Below are 15,903 nucleotides of genomic sequence, written 5' to 3'. Positions count from 1 at the left end.
GACGCTAACGAGCTTGCACGCGGTGCTCCTCGAATGCTAATTCAAGCCGAAGAAACTTGCTCGCAGAAAAAGTGATTGAATACTTACTTGCGGACGTAAAAATTTATACTTTTTTCTTTTACAAAGTATTTTATTCTCCATCGAAAATTCAAAGTTTTTTCTGTATAAAAAATTAATTTTAAAAAAAAGTATGTGTTATAGTAATGTGGGGAAAAATTGGGAGTTTAAAAAATTTAATTTTACAAAAGATTTATTACACTTTTTCTTACAATTAGAAAAATAAACATTTTTACATTTTCTCTTAATAACTAAAAATAAACACAAATTCACATTTTTAATTTTACAAAACGTTTTCTAATCGAAATTTCGAATAATAAATATTTTTCGAATTGCATTTTTCTCTTAAATTTAATAACTAAAATAAAATAAATTTAATTTTTACAAACATATTTATTCGGTATACATATTTACATTCGCACGAGGACGGGGAAAATCCGAGCCTTAACCTAACTTAATTTTAAGTAAATATTATATCACGTAAAATCATACGGATAAAAAAGGCAATTGTCGATAAATCTACGTTTTAATAAAACTGGAATACATGTTTTTACTTCGTTTCGGCCTCGTGAAACGCGGTGCGACGAATTGCTTTAAATCGCAGATTTATCTCTTCTCTCTCCTCTCTTTCCCTATTTAATAATAAATTATAAATACTGTTAAAATTAAGCAGCCGCGAGTTTTCAAAATTTAATTTAATTCCCTTTATCTTACATATTTCATATTTGCGTCTGTCCGATGTACGTACCACGTACGCGTAAAATTTCGGTCCGCCAGATACAAATGCCTCGATGAAGCTGTCACATTCTGTCACTCGAGTTCGTCAGTCATATCACCCAAAAAATTATCTGTACGTGGTTCGTACTCGTTGGGATCACTGCTGCTCGTGTATACAAGAATTTATTTATATCATAATATTAGATGTACAAAAAAGTTCTGAGTTTTAGATTTCATACAACCGAAATAACAATTTAAATTTTATATATCTTCCCGCCCTTTTGCGGTTTTAAAGCGTTGACATTTGGCCTTCTAAAATGCCATACGGTTTGGCGTTTGATGCACATAACCTCAAAAATCAGTAGTGTTCACGATGGCAATAACAAAAGAGCATATTCGATTTTCCACCCACTTCGCGTTTCATCTGAAGAAAAATGCTGCTAAAGCCACTGATTTGTGCTGCATATGGAAAGAATGCTGTAAGTCATACTACTATGTAAAAGATGGTATCAAAAATTTCGCCAAGGAGATTTCAGCGTTGAAGATGAATCGCGTGCTGGATGCCCTCAAAAGATTAAAACGGACGAATTGCAAGCACTGCTGGATATAAACTCTGCGCAAACTGAAAAGGAGAACAGCTTGCAGAACAGCTTGGCGTTACGCAGCAAACCATTTCCGTACGTTTACATACGATGGGAAAGGTTCAGAAGGAAGGCAGATGGGTTCCGCATGAATTGTCCGAAGACAACAAAAATCCTCGGCGTGATACTGCACTCACTTTGCTTTCAAAGTTCCGGAAAAAAGATTTTCTGCACAAAATCATTACAGGCGATGAAAAGTGAATTCTTTATGACAACCCTAAACGTAGAAAATCATGAGTTGACCCTGGTCAACCTTCGACATCGACGCCAAAGCCCAAAATCCACGCCAAGAAGATTTTGCTCTGTATCTGGTGGGATTGGAAAGGTGTGTTGTATTACGAATTATTACAACCGGGTGAAACAATCACGGCAGATCGCTACCAACAACAATTGACCAATTTGAGCGATGCATTAAAAGAAAAGAGGCCATTTACTGGTCAAGGACGTCGTAAAGTGATCTTGCTTCATGACAATGCTCGACCACATGTTGCGAAAGCGACTCAGGACCATATCTTTGCATTAGGCTGGGAACTTCTCCCGTACGCGGCGTATAGCCCAGACATGGCGCCTTCCGATTACTACATATTCCGGTCGCTGCAGCATTATTTGGCTGATACACATTTCGTGAGATTTGAAGAGATACGAAAATGCATTGATGACTTTATACTTCAAAGCTGGTGAGCTTCTATCGTCAAGGAATTCGCAAGCTACCCGAAAGGTCGTTGATGCAAACGGGGAATATTTCGCTGATTAATATTTTTTTGTTTGTTTTTGAATAAAGATTGAATTTTACAAAAAAGAGCTCAAACTTTTTTATACACCTAATATAATACGCGCCGGTCTAATTTTTCCAAATATTCGTATAATTTTAAACGCTTGTGCCATCGTGTACGCCGCTATCACCACATTAGTTATTGATAAAGGTACCACCGCTTCGCTCTTTAATCGCCATGAAACATATATTGCATCATCGTTGACGAGCAATATGCTGATTATCTCGTGTTCCGGGCTTGACAACAATTCGGCGAAACGTTGAGGAGTTCTTATTATTTCCGTATTCGTCAAGTTACTTCGCTGGCCGAATTTTCCCCAAAACGAATTGAGATAGAGTTTGGCGACGGAGCCGGAATTACGTACGATGTTTTTATCAAGAATGATACCTTCGATTGCTTCGTACTCCCTCAGGTAACGTTCTTTAGCAACATCGTCGTTCTCGCACTCGCTCAGCCACCCACTCGCTTCTTGCTTTAGTTGTAAAAAGGTGTTGATATACCCGGCAAACAATCCACTCTGTTGCGTTTCGGGATTATATCGCGGGGATTTGTATTGCCAAATCTCATCTATCCGTGTCACGAGATAGATATCCTTTTTCGATTGCTTTGCGTAATTCACAGGACATCCATGTGCCCTCGAACTCACGCTCCGCAGGATTGTCGTGAGTGCACGCATCGCGAGAAAATGTTTCACAGCATGTACGACAAAGAGCGAATAATAATTTACCGCGTACGCGGTACGGCAGTACCGGATGGAAAAGATCACGTGGTAGGAGTACTCGACAACATACGAGACCCTCGACTGAATTGAAATTAAAATTTGGCGCAATTCCAATTAAACTATTGCATTCCTCGCTTACATAAATATATGGACCGATTGGAAAAACTCCAGTCTTGAGTACGTACGGATACAGAGAACATACGTCTACATAGCATATCTTCTCGGTACCTGAAACCTCGTATCGAGTCACGATATTGCCGGTGCGTCCGCCAAAAAATGTGAGGATTTGTACCATAAGGTGATTTTCAAGAAATTCTCGTATCTCTCGATTCTCGCGCATTTCTTCGTCAAAAACGCACTCCCATTTTTCCGTTAGGATATATCCCTGCTGACGTAATCGCCAAGACGTTGCAACCGTTCGTTCATAACGCGTGTCAATCGTATCTTTAAAATTCCCGAGCGTTTTATCGCGATTTATTGGATAACAAGATGGGCATCCATGAAAAAAAGCATCCGTGAAATTGTAAGACATGACGTTGTGTCTCACCCCCATTCTCGCATTTGTAATACCCATCGACAAGCATGCCTTCCGCTAATCGATACTCGCATCCGCGTCCTACGTGAATTATTCGATGACCGATCTCGCGTTCCTTCAAAATTAGCCATTGCACGGCTTTGCGCGACTGGTTATCTTTAAATCTGTATCCACCCGATAGAATGATTCCTATTTTTCCTTCGCGCAAAAAGTTTTTCCGAAAAACTCTCATGCATGTTGAAGCGGTAGTTGCATTCCTCGAATGGACACACGTTTCCCCGCTCTAAGAATATTTTTCTGAAAGCCATGCATGCTCGTCGAAGGATATCAACATCAGTGTGATAATATTCGAGTATTTCGCGTTGAAAATCAAATACGGTATTTTTTTTCTGTCATTTTTGCGTCCCACGCAAAAAAACGTTCGCGTTCCTCTGTTTGCATTGTTTTGAGCTAGTAATAACGAACATCCGATAGCGGCCCGACATATGTTTGATTACCAACAGTATTAAATAAGTGAGGAAAGACACCTTTGTCACAAGTATCCGGTAACTCGAAGGCCTTCGGTAATTCTGACAAACGCATCAGCATATAATTAATACTATCGATAAATTTCGTACGATTTACTGATAAAACCATAATTTTTGTACCGTTCAAAATTATACGAGGTTTTAATCCGGAGTAATTTTCAACAATGTACCGCAGGATAAACTGTGTGTCGAACAATTTCGCGTTATGCGCTATACAAATGATCCGAGTAAAATGTTTCGTAGGGCGTGTTACAAATTCGACAAATTGTTTTACAGGATCCTCCTGAAAAATAAATTCGCGTATTCCACACCAGTCGCAACGCACCGACAAATTATCTATCCTCGCGCACGAATCGCAAATCTGTTGTGCGACGCAGAGAGTCGGGACGTGAATTTTTATATCGATTCTCTCAAGCGATTGATCTTGATGCATCTCAAAATCATAAAACATGAATGCCGTTCATCCCTTTTCGCATTCCCACTCATTCGCGTTATTTTGCTCGCTCTCTCTTGTAATTACAGAAGAATCTCCGTCGGACTCAACAGCGGAGGATCTGTCTTCACGAGAGAGAGATTGCAAAGATGATTTAGCAAAGATAATTTAGCGGTTTTTGCGAACTGCAAATTTTATAAAAAGAACCGCCACATTTGTGTTTTTTTGCTTTTATAACCCGTCTGTAACCTTTACAAAATTGAATGGTATTACAGACACTCGCCGGAGTTTTTTCGTCATACGATTTTGTCGCGAGATGATGCTAGATGAAGCATGCGTTTTCAAAAAACGAACGTTTACAAGTCTCACACCTAACAAGTTACGATTTCGCGCTGATCACACGGTGGCATGTTGTTACATGGAGAACATTTATTTGAGCAGTGATAACCCCTTTCCTCGCGATATCCGATATTGCATTATCCGATATGCAATAACCTCCTCTACTTCCCGCGGCCGCTTTTGAATTTAAAATAGGGTTATAATGATGTTGACGTTCGTAATATATAATATTTAATCGCTATAAGGGCTCGCGTTCTAGAGAGACGAGTACCGCGGTTCCATCGAAATAAAGATCTCTCGCCGCGTCCGAAAGTGGTAAAATTACAAACAACAATCGCATGCGGCGAGAAAGCGTTGGAAACATTCTATTTCCCGAATCCCGCAACCCTCCGGTGAAATGGTGACCCTAACCATGGTGATGCTAACCCTCCTCGTTAAATTCTTCCAGCGCGAGATCGCATTATAACGAGGAATTCTGATGTTTTACCGTATTCCATCGCTCGTGAAGTTTCCCCGCTCGCAACGTTCCGCGTTCATGATAAATTTGGGCGATTACGAGAGAGCGAGGAAAACACAAATTATCTGAATTGGAGATTGTTAAGATCGAACGTTTTGCAACGTCTTCCCGTGTAAGTTTATTCGAAACGCACCCGCGACCTTTGAGTGCCGTAACATTGAAAACGCGTACGTTAAAATTCTGTGCAATATCGAGACCACCGACGCTTTGCGCTACTAAACTCACAAGACACCAAATGTCCTCATGAGTTAAGTCGCATGCCGGTTGAAACAATAATCCCACCAGACCGTGCGTCCTCCAAATCGAATGAAAATCCCACGTAATCATGCGGTTCGGAGGTATGCAACGCATAGGCATGAATTTCAGCGAATGCGTTTTCAAGCCAATTATAAAGTTCAACTCCCTCGGGTAGTGGACGCAAACGGAATATCGCCTCCCTTCCTAATATCTCAAAATTTCTAAACCGGCACGAATTTTCCCCGATTAATAATAAATGGTTAAAATTTCTACTTCGTGCTTGTTCCCTTTCCTCTTCCTCTTCCTCTGTTTTCTCTTCCACTTGTTCCTTCCTCATCTCTTCCTCCCTTTCTTTGTCAGTTGTTTCCTGCTCTTGCTCCTGCTCCTTCTTCTCTTCCTCTTCCAAATTCTCCTGAGTAGGAAGTAGTATTCGGCCTCCTTCACGCTGCGTTCTTCGATGTTCGCTTCTGCACAAAAATTAGAATTTTACTTTATAGAAAATACTTCGATAATGTTTCGAGTATTATATCTGTATTTAATTTAATAAACGTGCATACATGATATTTTTCGCCGAGCTAACCCGTCTTTTAACGTTGCCGTCTCCTTCTTACATGAAGAATAGAGCTGAAAGGAATTCCTATTAAAAAAATTTGACAATTTAAAATTAAATACGAATAAATCGAGAAATTAAGAAAAAAGATATCAGCAGGAGGTGTTTCTCTAATTTCCTCTTCGGCTTCTCGTTCTTTCTCGCGTTCTTCCTCCTCTTTCTTCTCCTCCTCCTCTTTCTCTTCCTCCCCCTCTTCTTCCTCTTTCTGCTCTTCTTCTCGTTCTTCATCCCCTTCCTCTTCCGGGATTACGGGAGAATACATATGATCGTATTCTAGGAAAAAAGTATATCATAAATTTTTATTCACAATATTAATATTATGCCTTTAATTAATATAATTATTACGTCTTTTAATTAATATTTTTTTCTCTCTATCAACTTACCAACCAAAAACATACGTGGGTCGGGAGTACTTACTTCCGTATCTGAAAAACAAAGTTGTATTAAGATTTTTTATCTTTTACTATTTGTTTTAGAGATTATTTATTTGAAAATGTAAACCTACCAGATGAGAGCTGAATAATTTCTGGAGACGTCTCCACCTTCTGCGTTAATTCAACACATGCCCTTCCTAAAAGCATTTAATATTTTAATCTTAGAAAATTGTAAAAAATTACATTTTTAATATTAAAAATCCTCGAAAGAATACATGTATATATGTATATTGTAATACTTTCGAAGGATGTATATTGTAATCCTCTCCTGTCTAGTTTTTTAATGATATTACTTACGCGCTGGCTCCTGCTTCTGGCTCTTCCTCTGCGCATCACCTCCGAATTTGCGTGAGAGGATACACCAACGCAGTAACCCTTTGACGAACATTTCCTTCTACAATTTATTATTAAAAATTAGCTAAAGAGTTTGTTATTCGAATTACTTATATATAGAAATAATAGTGCGGTGCTTATCATTATGGGATGCGAGAGGAGATTTTGAATGTGTCCACTCACATCCTCCTCCTCGTGTCCAGCTGCATGTCGCGATTCGATATATATATATATATATATATATATATATATATATGAAAAATGTATAATAAATTAAAAAATAACTTATACTTGATAACATAAATTCAAATTTACGTCGCTTCTTTATCTTTCTCTTTATCCTAAATTTTTCACAACTCATCCTTTCCTTTTTTGAAAGCCATTTACGTGGACCTGCACGAACGTGTTTTCCTATTGTCTCCTAGTATCTCTATGTTTTCCTGATTCACACGTCTCTCTCTCTCTCTCTTCAGTATTCCTGCAAAGTTATCATCGCGTCGAAAAAAAATTTTTTCAGCGCGCGTGTTTGTCATAAGATAAAAGCCTCGTATAACTCTAAATTCGTCATCGTCGTCAGAAACTTCTAGTGTGAACCTGTCCGTTCCTGTTTTCCTCCCCCAAATACCATACGATTCTGTAAATAACTCTAACGGTTATTATACTCCGAAAAATTCTCGTCTGCAAAACGTTTATTCATTTCCTCCATACAAAAAATGTCAAACAACTCAAGAAATTTATTTAAATTTGTTAGCTATGAGGCGCCGAGAAATCTTCCGTCCTAAGAAAACGTAATTCATCATAGTCCATATACATGTAATGAAAACCCACAAAAAATTAATTTTCTTCTCCTCGCTCCATCCATCGTGTCATAAAAATCGCATTTCATTCTCGTCAAGTATATTCCCTTCACACACCCGCCATCTTTTTTTTCGCGGACGTCATTTTGTTTTCGGACCCCGAATGGTCCCAAACACTTTCTCCCTCTTCCCTTTTTTTTCGTCTAGCATTTCGACAACCAATCACATACATGGGGCACTATGGGCAGAGCCAATCACACGCCGGGCAGCTTTTCAGCCAATCAGAACGCTCTATTTCCACGTGACTGACAGTTTTTTGACAGCGGGAGGCCACGCCCCTGGTGCCAGTGAGAAAGTGGTGAGGGTTTGTTTTGACGCCTACCCACATATTACTCAAGTAGTTTTGATTTTTATGATTGGACACTGTAGAGACTATATAAGATCACACAATAGAAGAAAAAGTATGAAAAGTTTACTTCGTGTGCTTGCGGAAGCTTGCACCTTATTATATAAATATTATATATATATATATATATATATAATATTCATATAACTATATATATATATTCTGCTCAAGCTTGACTCCTCGCGAATCAGTATAACAAATTTTTATTCGTACACTGAAAAATTAGCAACGCCACTGAAAAAATTATAAATTATAAATTATTGATCAAAAGACACGGGTGATGTCTCGATGCCAAGTTCACGCGCAGCGAAGTTCGTATAGAACGGCGGCGAGACGCCCGTGGCTCTATTTACGCGAGACCCCGGGATGAACTCGGTCTACATTTTCATATCTCAACAATGATTGCATTGATTAAGTTTTAATAACGCTTAATCGACAGCTGAGTATCAAATTATATAAGAAAAGTGTTTTTATTTTTTTTCTCCGTGTTCTACAAACTAAGATATCGCGACGCAATTGTGACGCAAAGTTCAAATTGGTAAATTTAAGAAACGTCCTGATCGTCGTCGTAACTTTCCTTTTTCTGTTGCAAGAGGCGCTAATGAACGTCTCTATATGACAGCTCTTGCAGCGCTCATTTTTTTTATTTGATATGTCTTTGATAGATGTCCTTCGTGTGAAGTTGTATGTATTGATTAATAAAAAAGAAGATATAACGTGTGTCACATATAATAGTAAGTAATATTGTAATAATATATAATACATTGAAGAAATAGAATAAGAAATAGAAATAGAAATAGAATTAGATTTTTACAACAAATTAAATTATTAGATTTTTATTATATTATTAGATTATTGACAACACATGTATTAGATTTTTACAACAAATTATTAACATTTATTAACAATTATTAACAAATTATTAATTTATGTTTTATGTTATTTATGTTTAATTAATTTATGTTTAATGTAATAATAATTACAATTACAAACATAACATAAAACAACATAAATAATATGTTATATGTTGTATGTTGTAATTATATGTTATGTTATATGTTAACGGCATTTGAAATTGCAAAACAGTTAGTTCAGAAATATCTAGATAATGAATTGCAAAAACAACAAGATACATCTCAAGATGATCCAGAAAATGCAATAGGTGTGCAAAATATATAAGCGGGTGAAGCTATGCAGAACTTTAAAAAACTTTAAAGATCTTGGAGCTAAAATTAAAGAATAGGATGTTTCTGAAATGATAATAAAATTAAATATGGATCAAAAGAGAGTATTTGATAGAGTTATTAGCACTATTAAATTAAATAAATCAGTATTACGATTATATGTTAGCGGTGAAGATGGTACTGGAAAAAGTTTTCTAATTAAAACTATTAAATGTTGGATAAAACAAAATCTTAATAAAGAAACTGCTGTAGCAGCACCTACAGATATTGCAGCATTTAATATAGACGGTTTGACAATTCACAGATTGTTCCAATTATTTATTGAACATGGTCATATTCCTAAATATAAACAATTATCTGATCATATATTAAAAGTTCTATGAGCGAATTTAAATGATGTTATACTTTTTATAATAGATGAAATATCAATGATATCTAATTTAATTTTAATGTATATACATCTTCAATTATCCGAAATATATGACACTACTGAATGTAATGATGGCTGGTTTGGTAGAAAACATATTCTTTTATTTGGAGATCTTCTTCAATTACCTCCTGTACACGAAGATTTTGTTTTTGTTGTCATTTATTGAAAGAAAAAAATTGATAAATATATTGACACTTTAGGAACCATTAATTTGTAGACTACATTATTTGAATATGATGAATTGACAATTAATATGCGACAGCAAGGAGATATGGCTTATCATGAATTGTTATCACGTATTCGTATTGATTTATTGACAAATTCAAATCACGAGATTCTTCAAAATAGAAAAATATCCTTTACGAATATTTCTTTTAATTCAAGATTGGATGAAATATGTAATTTTATTATTAATTTACCAGTTGACATTGTGTGTTTACTTCCTACTTGTCATATGTGTGATATTTTAAACACTGCAATGTTGAATCATATTAATTCAAAAGAAATAATATTAATTGCTGAAGATACGATAAATTGTATTCCATACATAAAAAAGAAAGTATTGAAAGTATTATCGAAAAGTGATGAAGATGATACTAGAACTAGCTGGACTTTCGAAACAAATTATTATTAAGATTGGAGCAAAAGTAATAATAAGACGTAATATTGATGCTAGTTTGGAACTGGTAAATGGTACAATCGCGAGTAATAGTAATGTCAATTGTTCAAGATATAAATACTGAATATGTAGAAAAGATCAAACTTTTATTACCTACAGGTTCAGAATACTTGATTGAAAGAGTCAGCGTTAAATTTCAAGTGATGGATAGAGCTTACGTTAAATTTCAAATGATGGATAGAGCTTACGTATCAGAAATTTCCATTATCATTAAGTTATGGAATCACTATTCATAAAAGCCAAGGATTAAGTTTACAAAATGCTATTATGGACATTGATAATCCTGTATTTAATGCAAGACAAGTTTATATTGCTTTGTCACGAGTAATATCTAGAGAAGGTTTTAATTAATTACGATCCCTCATCTATAAAAGCTAGTGAAGATGCAATTATTGAATATAATCAATTAAAATAAACGTATAAATAAGAAGAATAAGAAGAAGAAATTTCAAAACAAAAATATACTAAAATAAAAAATACTTTATGGACATTACGAAAAGTTATTTCTTCTGTTCAAGAATCACATAAAACGGTTCACAAAAATACTGTTTGAGTAATACATGGGTTCCAAAATAAGAATAAAGTTTCATTTTACGCAAATGCAATTTTGCAATGTTTTTTGCATTTAAATGTTATTAGAAAACAAATTTTTGAGTGTGATAAATTAAATGTTTTAGATATATTAATGAATCAATATAAAAACGGAATATCTGATTTGAATACATTTACAGTACGACAAGATTTACGAGGTAATTTTTCTAACTGTATAAAACAAGATGCATCTTGTTCGAAATTGCTAGAAGTAAATCGCGCCTGAAAGCGAAACGCAGAACACGACAAGTGCACGTGACGATCCGCGGCGATCGATTGCCCTAAATCATCCGATCAATGGCGCCAGATAGCCCATCGATATCTATCACGCGGAAGTAATTATGCTTATCACCCACCCTTCAAGGCGGCATTGTTTCGCAATGGACGAAACGTATGTGTGTGTGTTATCGATTGGCCGAAAATCACATAATTCGTCGTGTCAATCGCCGATGGGACGAAATTGGTTGGATGATCTCGCAAGTTTCTTGAAAAACCCTCGTTATCCAAAATTCTCTGAGAATCGATCATAATCCTTGCTACTGGAAAGTATACCGTGCCCATGTCGTCAAATGAGTGTTCTTGTCGTTCTCTGTCGCTCTTATCGTACTCATAAGTTCAGCTCGTATCGTAAGTTAAACTTGTCATATCACTCGTCTCGTAATAACGTTACGTAAATCGTTGCGAGAGACTTTTCGGCGAAGCATTTAGAATCGTAGCGAATCTCTAGTTCACATTCTCTTTCGTCACATCGAGATTCTAGTGCCTCGAACTCGACAAGAATATTTACTGCGAGCATTCTCAAAGAGCGAATTCTCAGTGCGCGTATTTTCGCTTGACGAAGTAGCACGTCGTCATTCGCTAAGTTCGATCAAGAAAGAGCTTACGATCATTCTCTTATCATGCTGCGGACATTCTCCAATCACGTGACCGCACAATTCGTGCGAACTATTCAACCCTGTGCGTGCAATCTGCCTAGCGAACATCTATTCTATTTTATCAACATGTACGCCACCGTCAGACTTTATATTCTGTATATTTCACTGGCAACAACTGACTTACTAAATTAATGTAATTTGTCTCAAGAATTCTCGTCATTCTATTACCCATCCTCAGTCGAAGGTTGTTCCAGCGAACGGCGTCTCAATTCCGCACATCTGAATTTCTCATAGCTATCTGTGAAAAATATGATTATATAAAAAATCTAATTAAGCATCAAATACGTTCCACTATACGGTGCAAAACTTGTGATAATATAATTGTTATTACTAATGATAATATTCTTATTTCAATTCCCATTACTAATTTAAAGAAAGACAGTTACGATCTTAATGATTTATTAAATATTACTTTTTCGAGGTGGTACCACTCTCATGATCTATGTAAAAATTGTACAGGGAAAGATACAAAATTTAAAAAAGAATTAACATTAACACGAGAAATACTTATCATTTATTTACAATTATTTTCAGAACAAAATAGTAAATTAATAAAAATAGATCAATTTAATTTGCGTGCAGTACCAACAACTACAATATCAGGGGGATAATTTTATAAGATAATGCCATTTTTTATCATGAATCATCTATTGAAGATGGTCATTATACAAGTATATGTAGAGATGAAACGTCTAATGGATGAATAGACATTAATGATGCGCAAATTAACAAGAAAAAAATGGCCTAGAGGAGCAAAAAATGTGTATATATATATTTTTAAAAAGATTATTAAAAAATAACTGAATACTGATTGTTTTTTCTAATATATATAAAGTAAAAAAATGTTTCAAATATGCTAAATAATAAATACTACTTGTTACTAAAAAAATGAGTGATATCCTAGTAAAATTACCTTTTAAAAAAGGTAAAAAATAACGCCAAGTTCACGTGCCTGTTTTCTTATTTATGTAAAAGAAAGAATTTTATACAAAAATTTCCAAATTTCCAAAATCTACAAAAGTCTTTTAATAAGTCTTTAATAAGTCTTTTTAATAATGAATTTCATATTGGTACAAAAGATATAATATGAAGAACTTTAATTTATTAATAATTAATTATATATTTGTTACAAGTTTTTGTACGTCGTTTTTTTTCTTATACATCAGATTTTCTTTTATATTTTATTTTTATATAAACACAAGTACAATAATTCAATAAAATTTTTTTAGCAACTACAAATTGACATTAATTTTAGATCGATAACATCTTTTTTCATCTTTGCAAAGTTTCTTGTCTACTTTATATAATTAAAAGTTTGTGCCAATTTTTGATATCATGTTTTTTGTAGAAATAATGAAACGATTTTTCAAATAAAAATAAACTACAAAATAAAATGTATTTCAATGTAAAGCTCTTTTTATTTTATTAAATTAGAAGTTGGCGCCAGTTCTTCATATCACATCTTTGTACCAATATGAAATTTATTAAAAAGACTTTTGTAGATGGAAATTTTTGTATAAAATTCTTTCTTTTACATAAATAAGAAAACGGGCGCGTGAACTTGGCGTTATTTTTAATATATATTATTAATATATATATATATATATATTATTTATTTATTATTTATTTTTAATATATATATTATTATTACGATATTGACGATTCAGAATATAATAATTAACTATAACTATAACTAAAATTAAACCGCATGAACGAAACATTCCGTGCACTTTTTTCTAACCTATGTGTTCTAATTTATGTGTAAACTAAAAAATCTTTTTACATGCAAATTTATTACAAAATAAATACATATCTACATATTCTCTGTGGAACTTTCTTTCACGTGTGTAGAATATTCTTATTTATATATATATATATATATATATATAAGAAAAAAACCTTTTCATAAATTTTTTTCATTATCAACAATTATTTAAAAAGATTTTAAAAACATTCCTGATCCTTGATGATTGGATATAATAAAATGCATTTCTCAAATCGATATTTTGCACTATATTGATTAATAAAATGATAAATTCTTTGTCTATTATTACATATACAATTGGAATTTCTTTAAATGAAAAATTTTCTTAAATGTAAAATTTTCTATACGGATTAATAAATGAATTTCAGCAGTCTATTACAGTTAAATTTATCGCGATGTAATAATGCTGCAATATTTCGGACATATTCGGATATATACAGTGAGATAAATCACAATGCAATATTATCGCAATATTTTGGGAATATTACAGCGTGGTATATCGCACTGTAATATGTTCGAAATATTGCGATAAATCTCACCGCAATCTTTCAACAATATTACGGTAATATTATGATAAGATATAAAAAGTAAAAAAGTCGCCAAATGTACGCGCAATTTGTACGAGGATAGTCTGAAAAGTTTTGAGCCTTAACATGAAGATGATGTTATTCGTCAAAATCATTCTAGTACTATAATAGTATATGCTTTGAAAGATTTTTGTGAAAATTTCAGTCATTTTGGACGCTCAGTTGTTTGACAGTCGTTTGTATCAATCGATGTCAGTGTTTTTGTAAAAATGGAAAAAATTGAATATCGTGCTGTAATTAAATTCTTACATTTGAAAGGCAATACGCCTGCGCAAATTAAAATCGAGTTGGACGCTGTTTATGGGGACTCTGCCCCATCATTTGCTACCGTAAAAAGATGGGCAGCTGAATTTAAACGTGGTCGTATCAGCTTGGCTGATGATGAGCGTTCGGGACGGCCAAAAACTGCGACCACCGCTGACAACATCGAAAATGTTCACCAAATGGTACTGGACGACCATTGAATCAAGGTTAGAGAGATAGCAGAGGCTATAAGCATATCGAAAGAACGCGTTTGTCATATATTGACTGAAGAATTGGATATGCGCAAGCTATCCGCGCGTTGGGTGCCGCGCTTGCTCATTTTGGACCAAAAATGAATTCGAATGAACATTTCCAAGGCCCTGTTGGAGCGGTTCAAGCGAAACGAGTCAGATTTTTTGCGTCGATTCATAACTGTAGATGAAACTTGGATCTACCACTACACTCCAGAGACAAAAGAACAGTCAAAATAGTGAACTGCAAAGGGTGAACCTGCTTCGAAAAAGGTGAAGACGGTTCCATCAGCTAGGAAAGTAATGGCGACTGTTTTTTGGGATAGTCACGGAATTGTGTGTATCGACTATCTTGAAAAAGGTAAAATAATAATGGGAGCGTATTACGCATCATTACTTGATAAGCTGAAGGCAGAAATTGCAAAAAAACGGCCGCATTTGAAGAAGAAGAAAGTGCTGTTCCATCAAGAATAATGCACCTGCTCACACTTCAGCGGTCACCATGATCAAAATTCACGAACTGCACTTCGAATTAGTTGACCATCCACCGTATTCACCAGATCTGGCCCCCAGCGACTTTTTCCTGTTTCCTAAGTTTAAAATTTCGCTTGGAGGACAGAGATTTTCATCGAACGAGGTCATCGCATACGTAAACGCCTATTTTGCGGAGCAAGACGCCAACTACTATTTGGAGGGGTTAAAGAGGTTAGAGTATCGGATGGGAAAAGTGTATCGACTTAAAAGGAAATTATGTTGAAAAATAAAACTATATTTGACCGAAAAAATACTTGTTTCTATGTTAGGCTCAAAACTTTTCAGACTACCCTCGTATGTGAAAGGTTATTACATAAAAATGTTACTTTTTAAGGGAAAAAAAGTTTTTCAATTACTGATATGACGCAAATATCTTATATTCGAATAGTATATAATACTCAATTCTAATATTTGTATAAAAGATTCGATATCAAAGAAGTGGTACTAAATTATAGTTACATTATCTTGTTCAATATACAATTGCTTTTAAAATATAAAACCTGTGATAAGTATCAATTAAAAGCTTTGGCTTTCAACCCAAGTAATAACAGCTATTTTATTTTATTCTCTTTAAACGTTATCAATTACTGGCGCCAGTTATATCTTCTTAAAAAAATAAAACATAAT

At 34.6% G+C, this 15,903-nt stretch overlaps 1 protein-coding gene across 3 annotated transcripts; it reads right to left on the bottom strand.

Annotated features, from left to right (window-relative positions):
• Nucleotides 1-232: 232 nt before the first annotated feature.
• Nucleotides 233-12,877, bottom strand: LOC148938259 (uncharacterized). Of its 3 annotated transcripts, none has more exons than XM_089073570.1 (6): nucleotides 11,318-12,877; nucleotides 6,839-6,935; nucleotides 6,613-6,678; nucleotides 6,491-6,532; nucleotides 6,055-6,380; nucleotides 233-5,964 (listed from the first exon to the last, which is right to left on the bottom strand). In XM_089073570.1, the coding sequence occupies exons 2-5, from the start codon at nucleotides 6,927-6,929 to the stop codon at nucleotides 6,085-6,087; spliced, it is 495 nt and encodes a 164-aa protein (XP_088929696.1). In that variant the 5' UTR covers nucleotides 6,930-6,935; nucleotides 11,318-12,877; the 3' UTR covers nucleotides 233-5,964; nucleotides 6,055-6,084. The 3 variants fall into 3 exon arrangements, with proteins under 3 accessions (XP_088929696.1, XP_088929687.1, XP_088929682.1); XM_089073561.1 differs by having other exon boundaries at nucleotides 6,839-7,352; nucleotides 11,318-12,872; XM_089073556.1 differs by having other exon boundaries at nucleotides 6,839-12,872.
• Between the last annotated feature and the right edge of the window lie 3,026 nt (nucleotides 12,878-15,903).

This window comes from Pogonomyrmex barbatus, unplaced genomic scaffold, assembly GCF_055798465.1.
Source record: "Pogonomyrmex barbatus isolate J1 unplaced genomic scaffold, ASM5579846v1 scaffold1, whole genome shotgun sequence".
Taxonomy (NCBI): domain Eukaryota; kingdom Metazoa; phylum Arthropoda; class Insecta; order Hymenoptera; family Formicidae; genus Pogonomyrmex; species Pogonomyrmex barbatus.
The sequence above is the reverse complement of the archived record's forward strand: the minus strand, read 5'-3'. Positions and strand labels throughout refer to the sequence as shown.

Coding starts and splice junctions, on each gene's coding strand:
- LOC148938259 (XM_089073570.1), bottom strand. CDS start 6,929: ATGTTCGTCAAAGGGTTACTGCGTTGGTGTATCCTCTCACGCAAATTC. Junction 6,533..6,612: donor AATTATTCAGCTCTCATCTG/GTAGGTTTACAT, acceptor TTTGTTTTTCAG/ATACGGAAGTAAGTACTCCC. Junction 6,381..6,490: donor CCCACGTATGTTTTTGGTTG/GTAAGTTGATAG, acceptor CTTTTTTCCTAG/AATACGATCATATGTATTCT.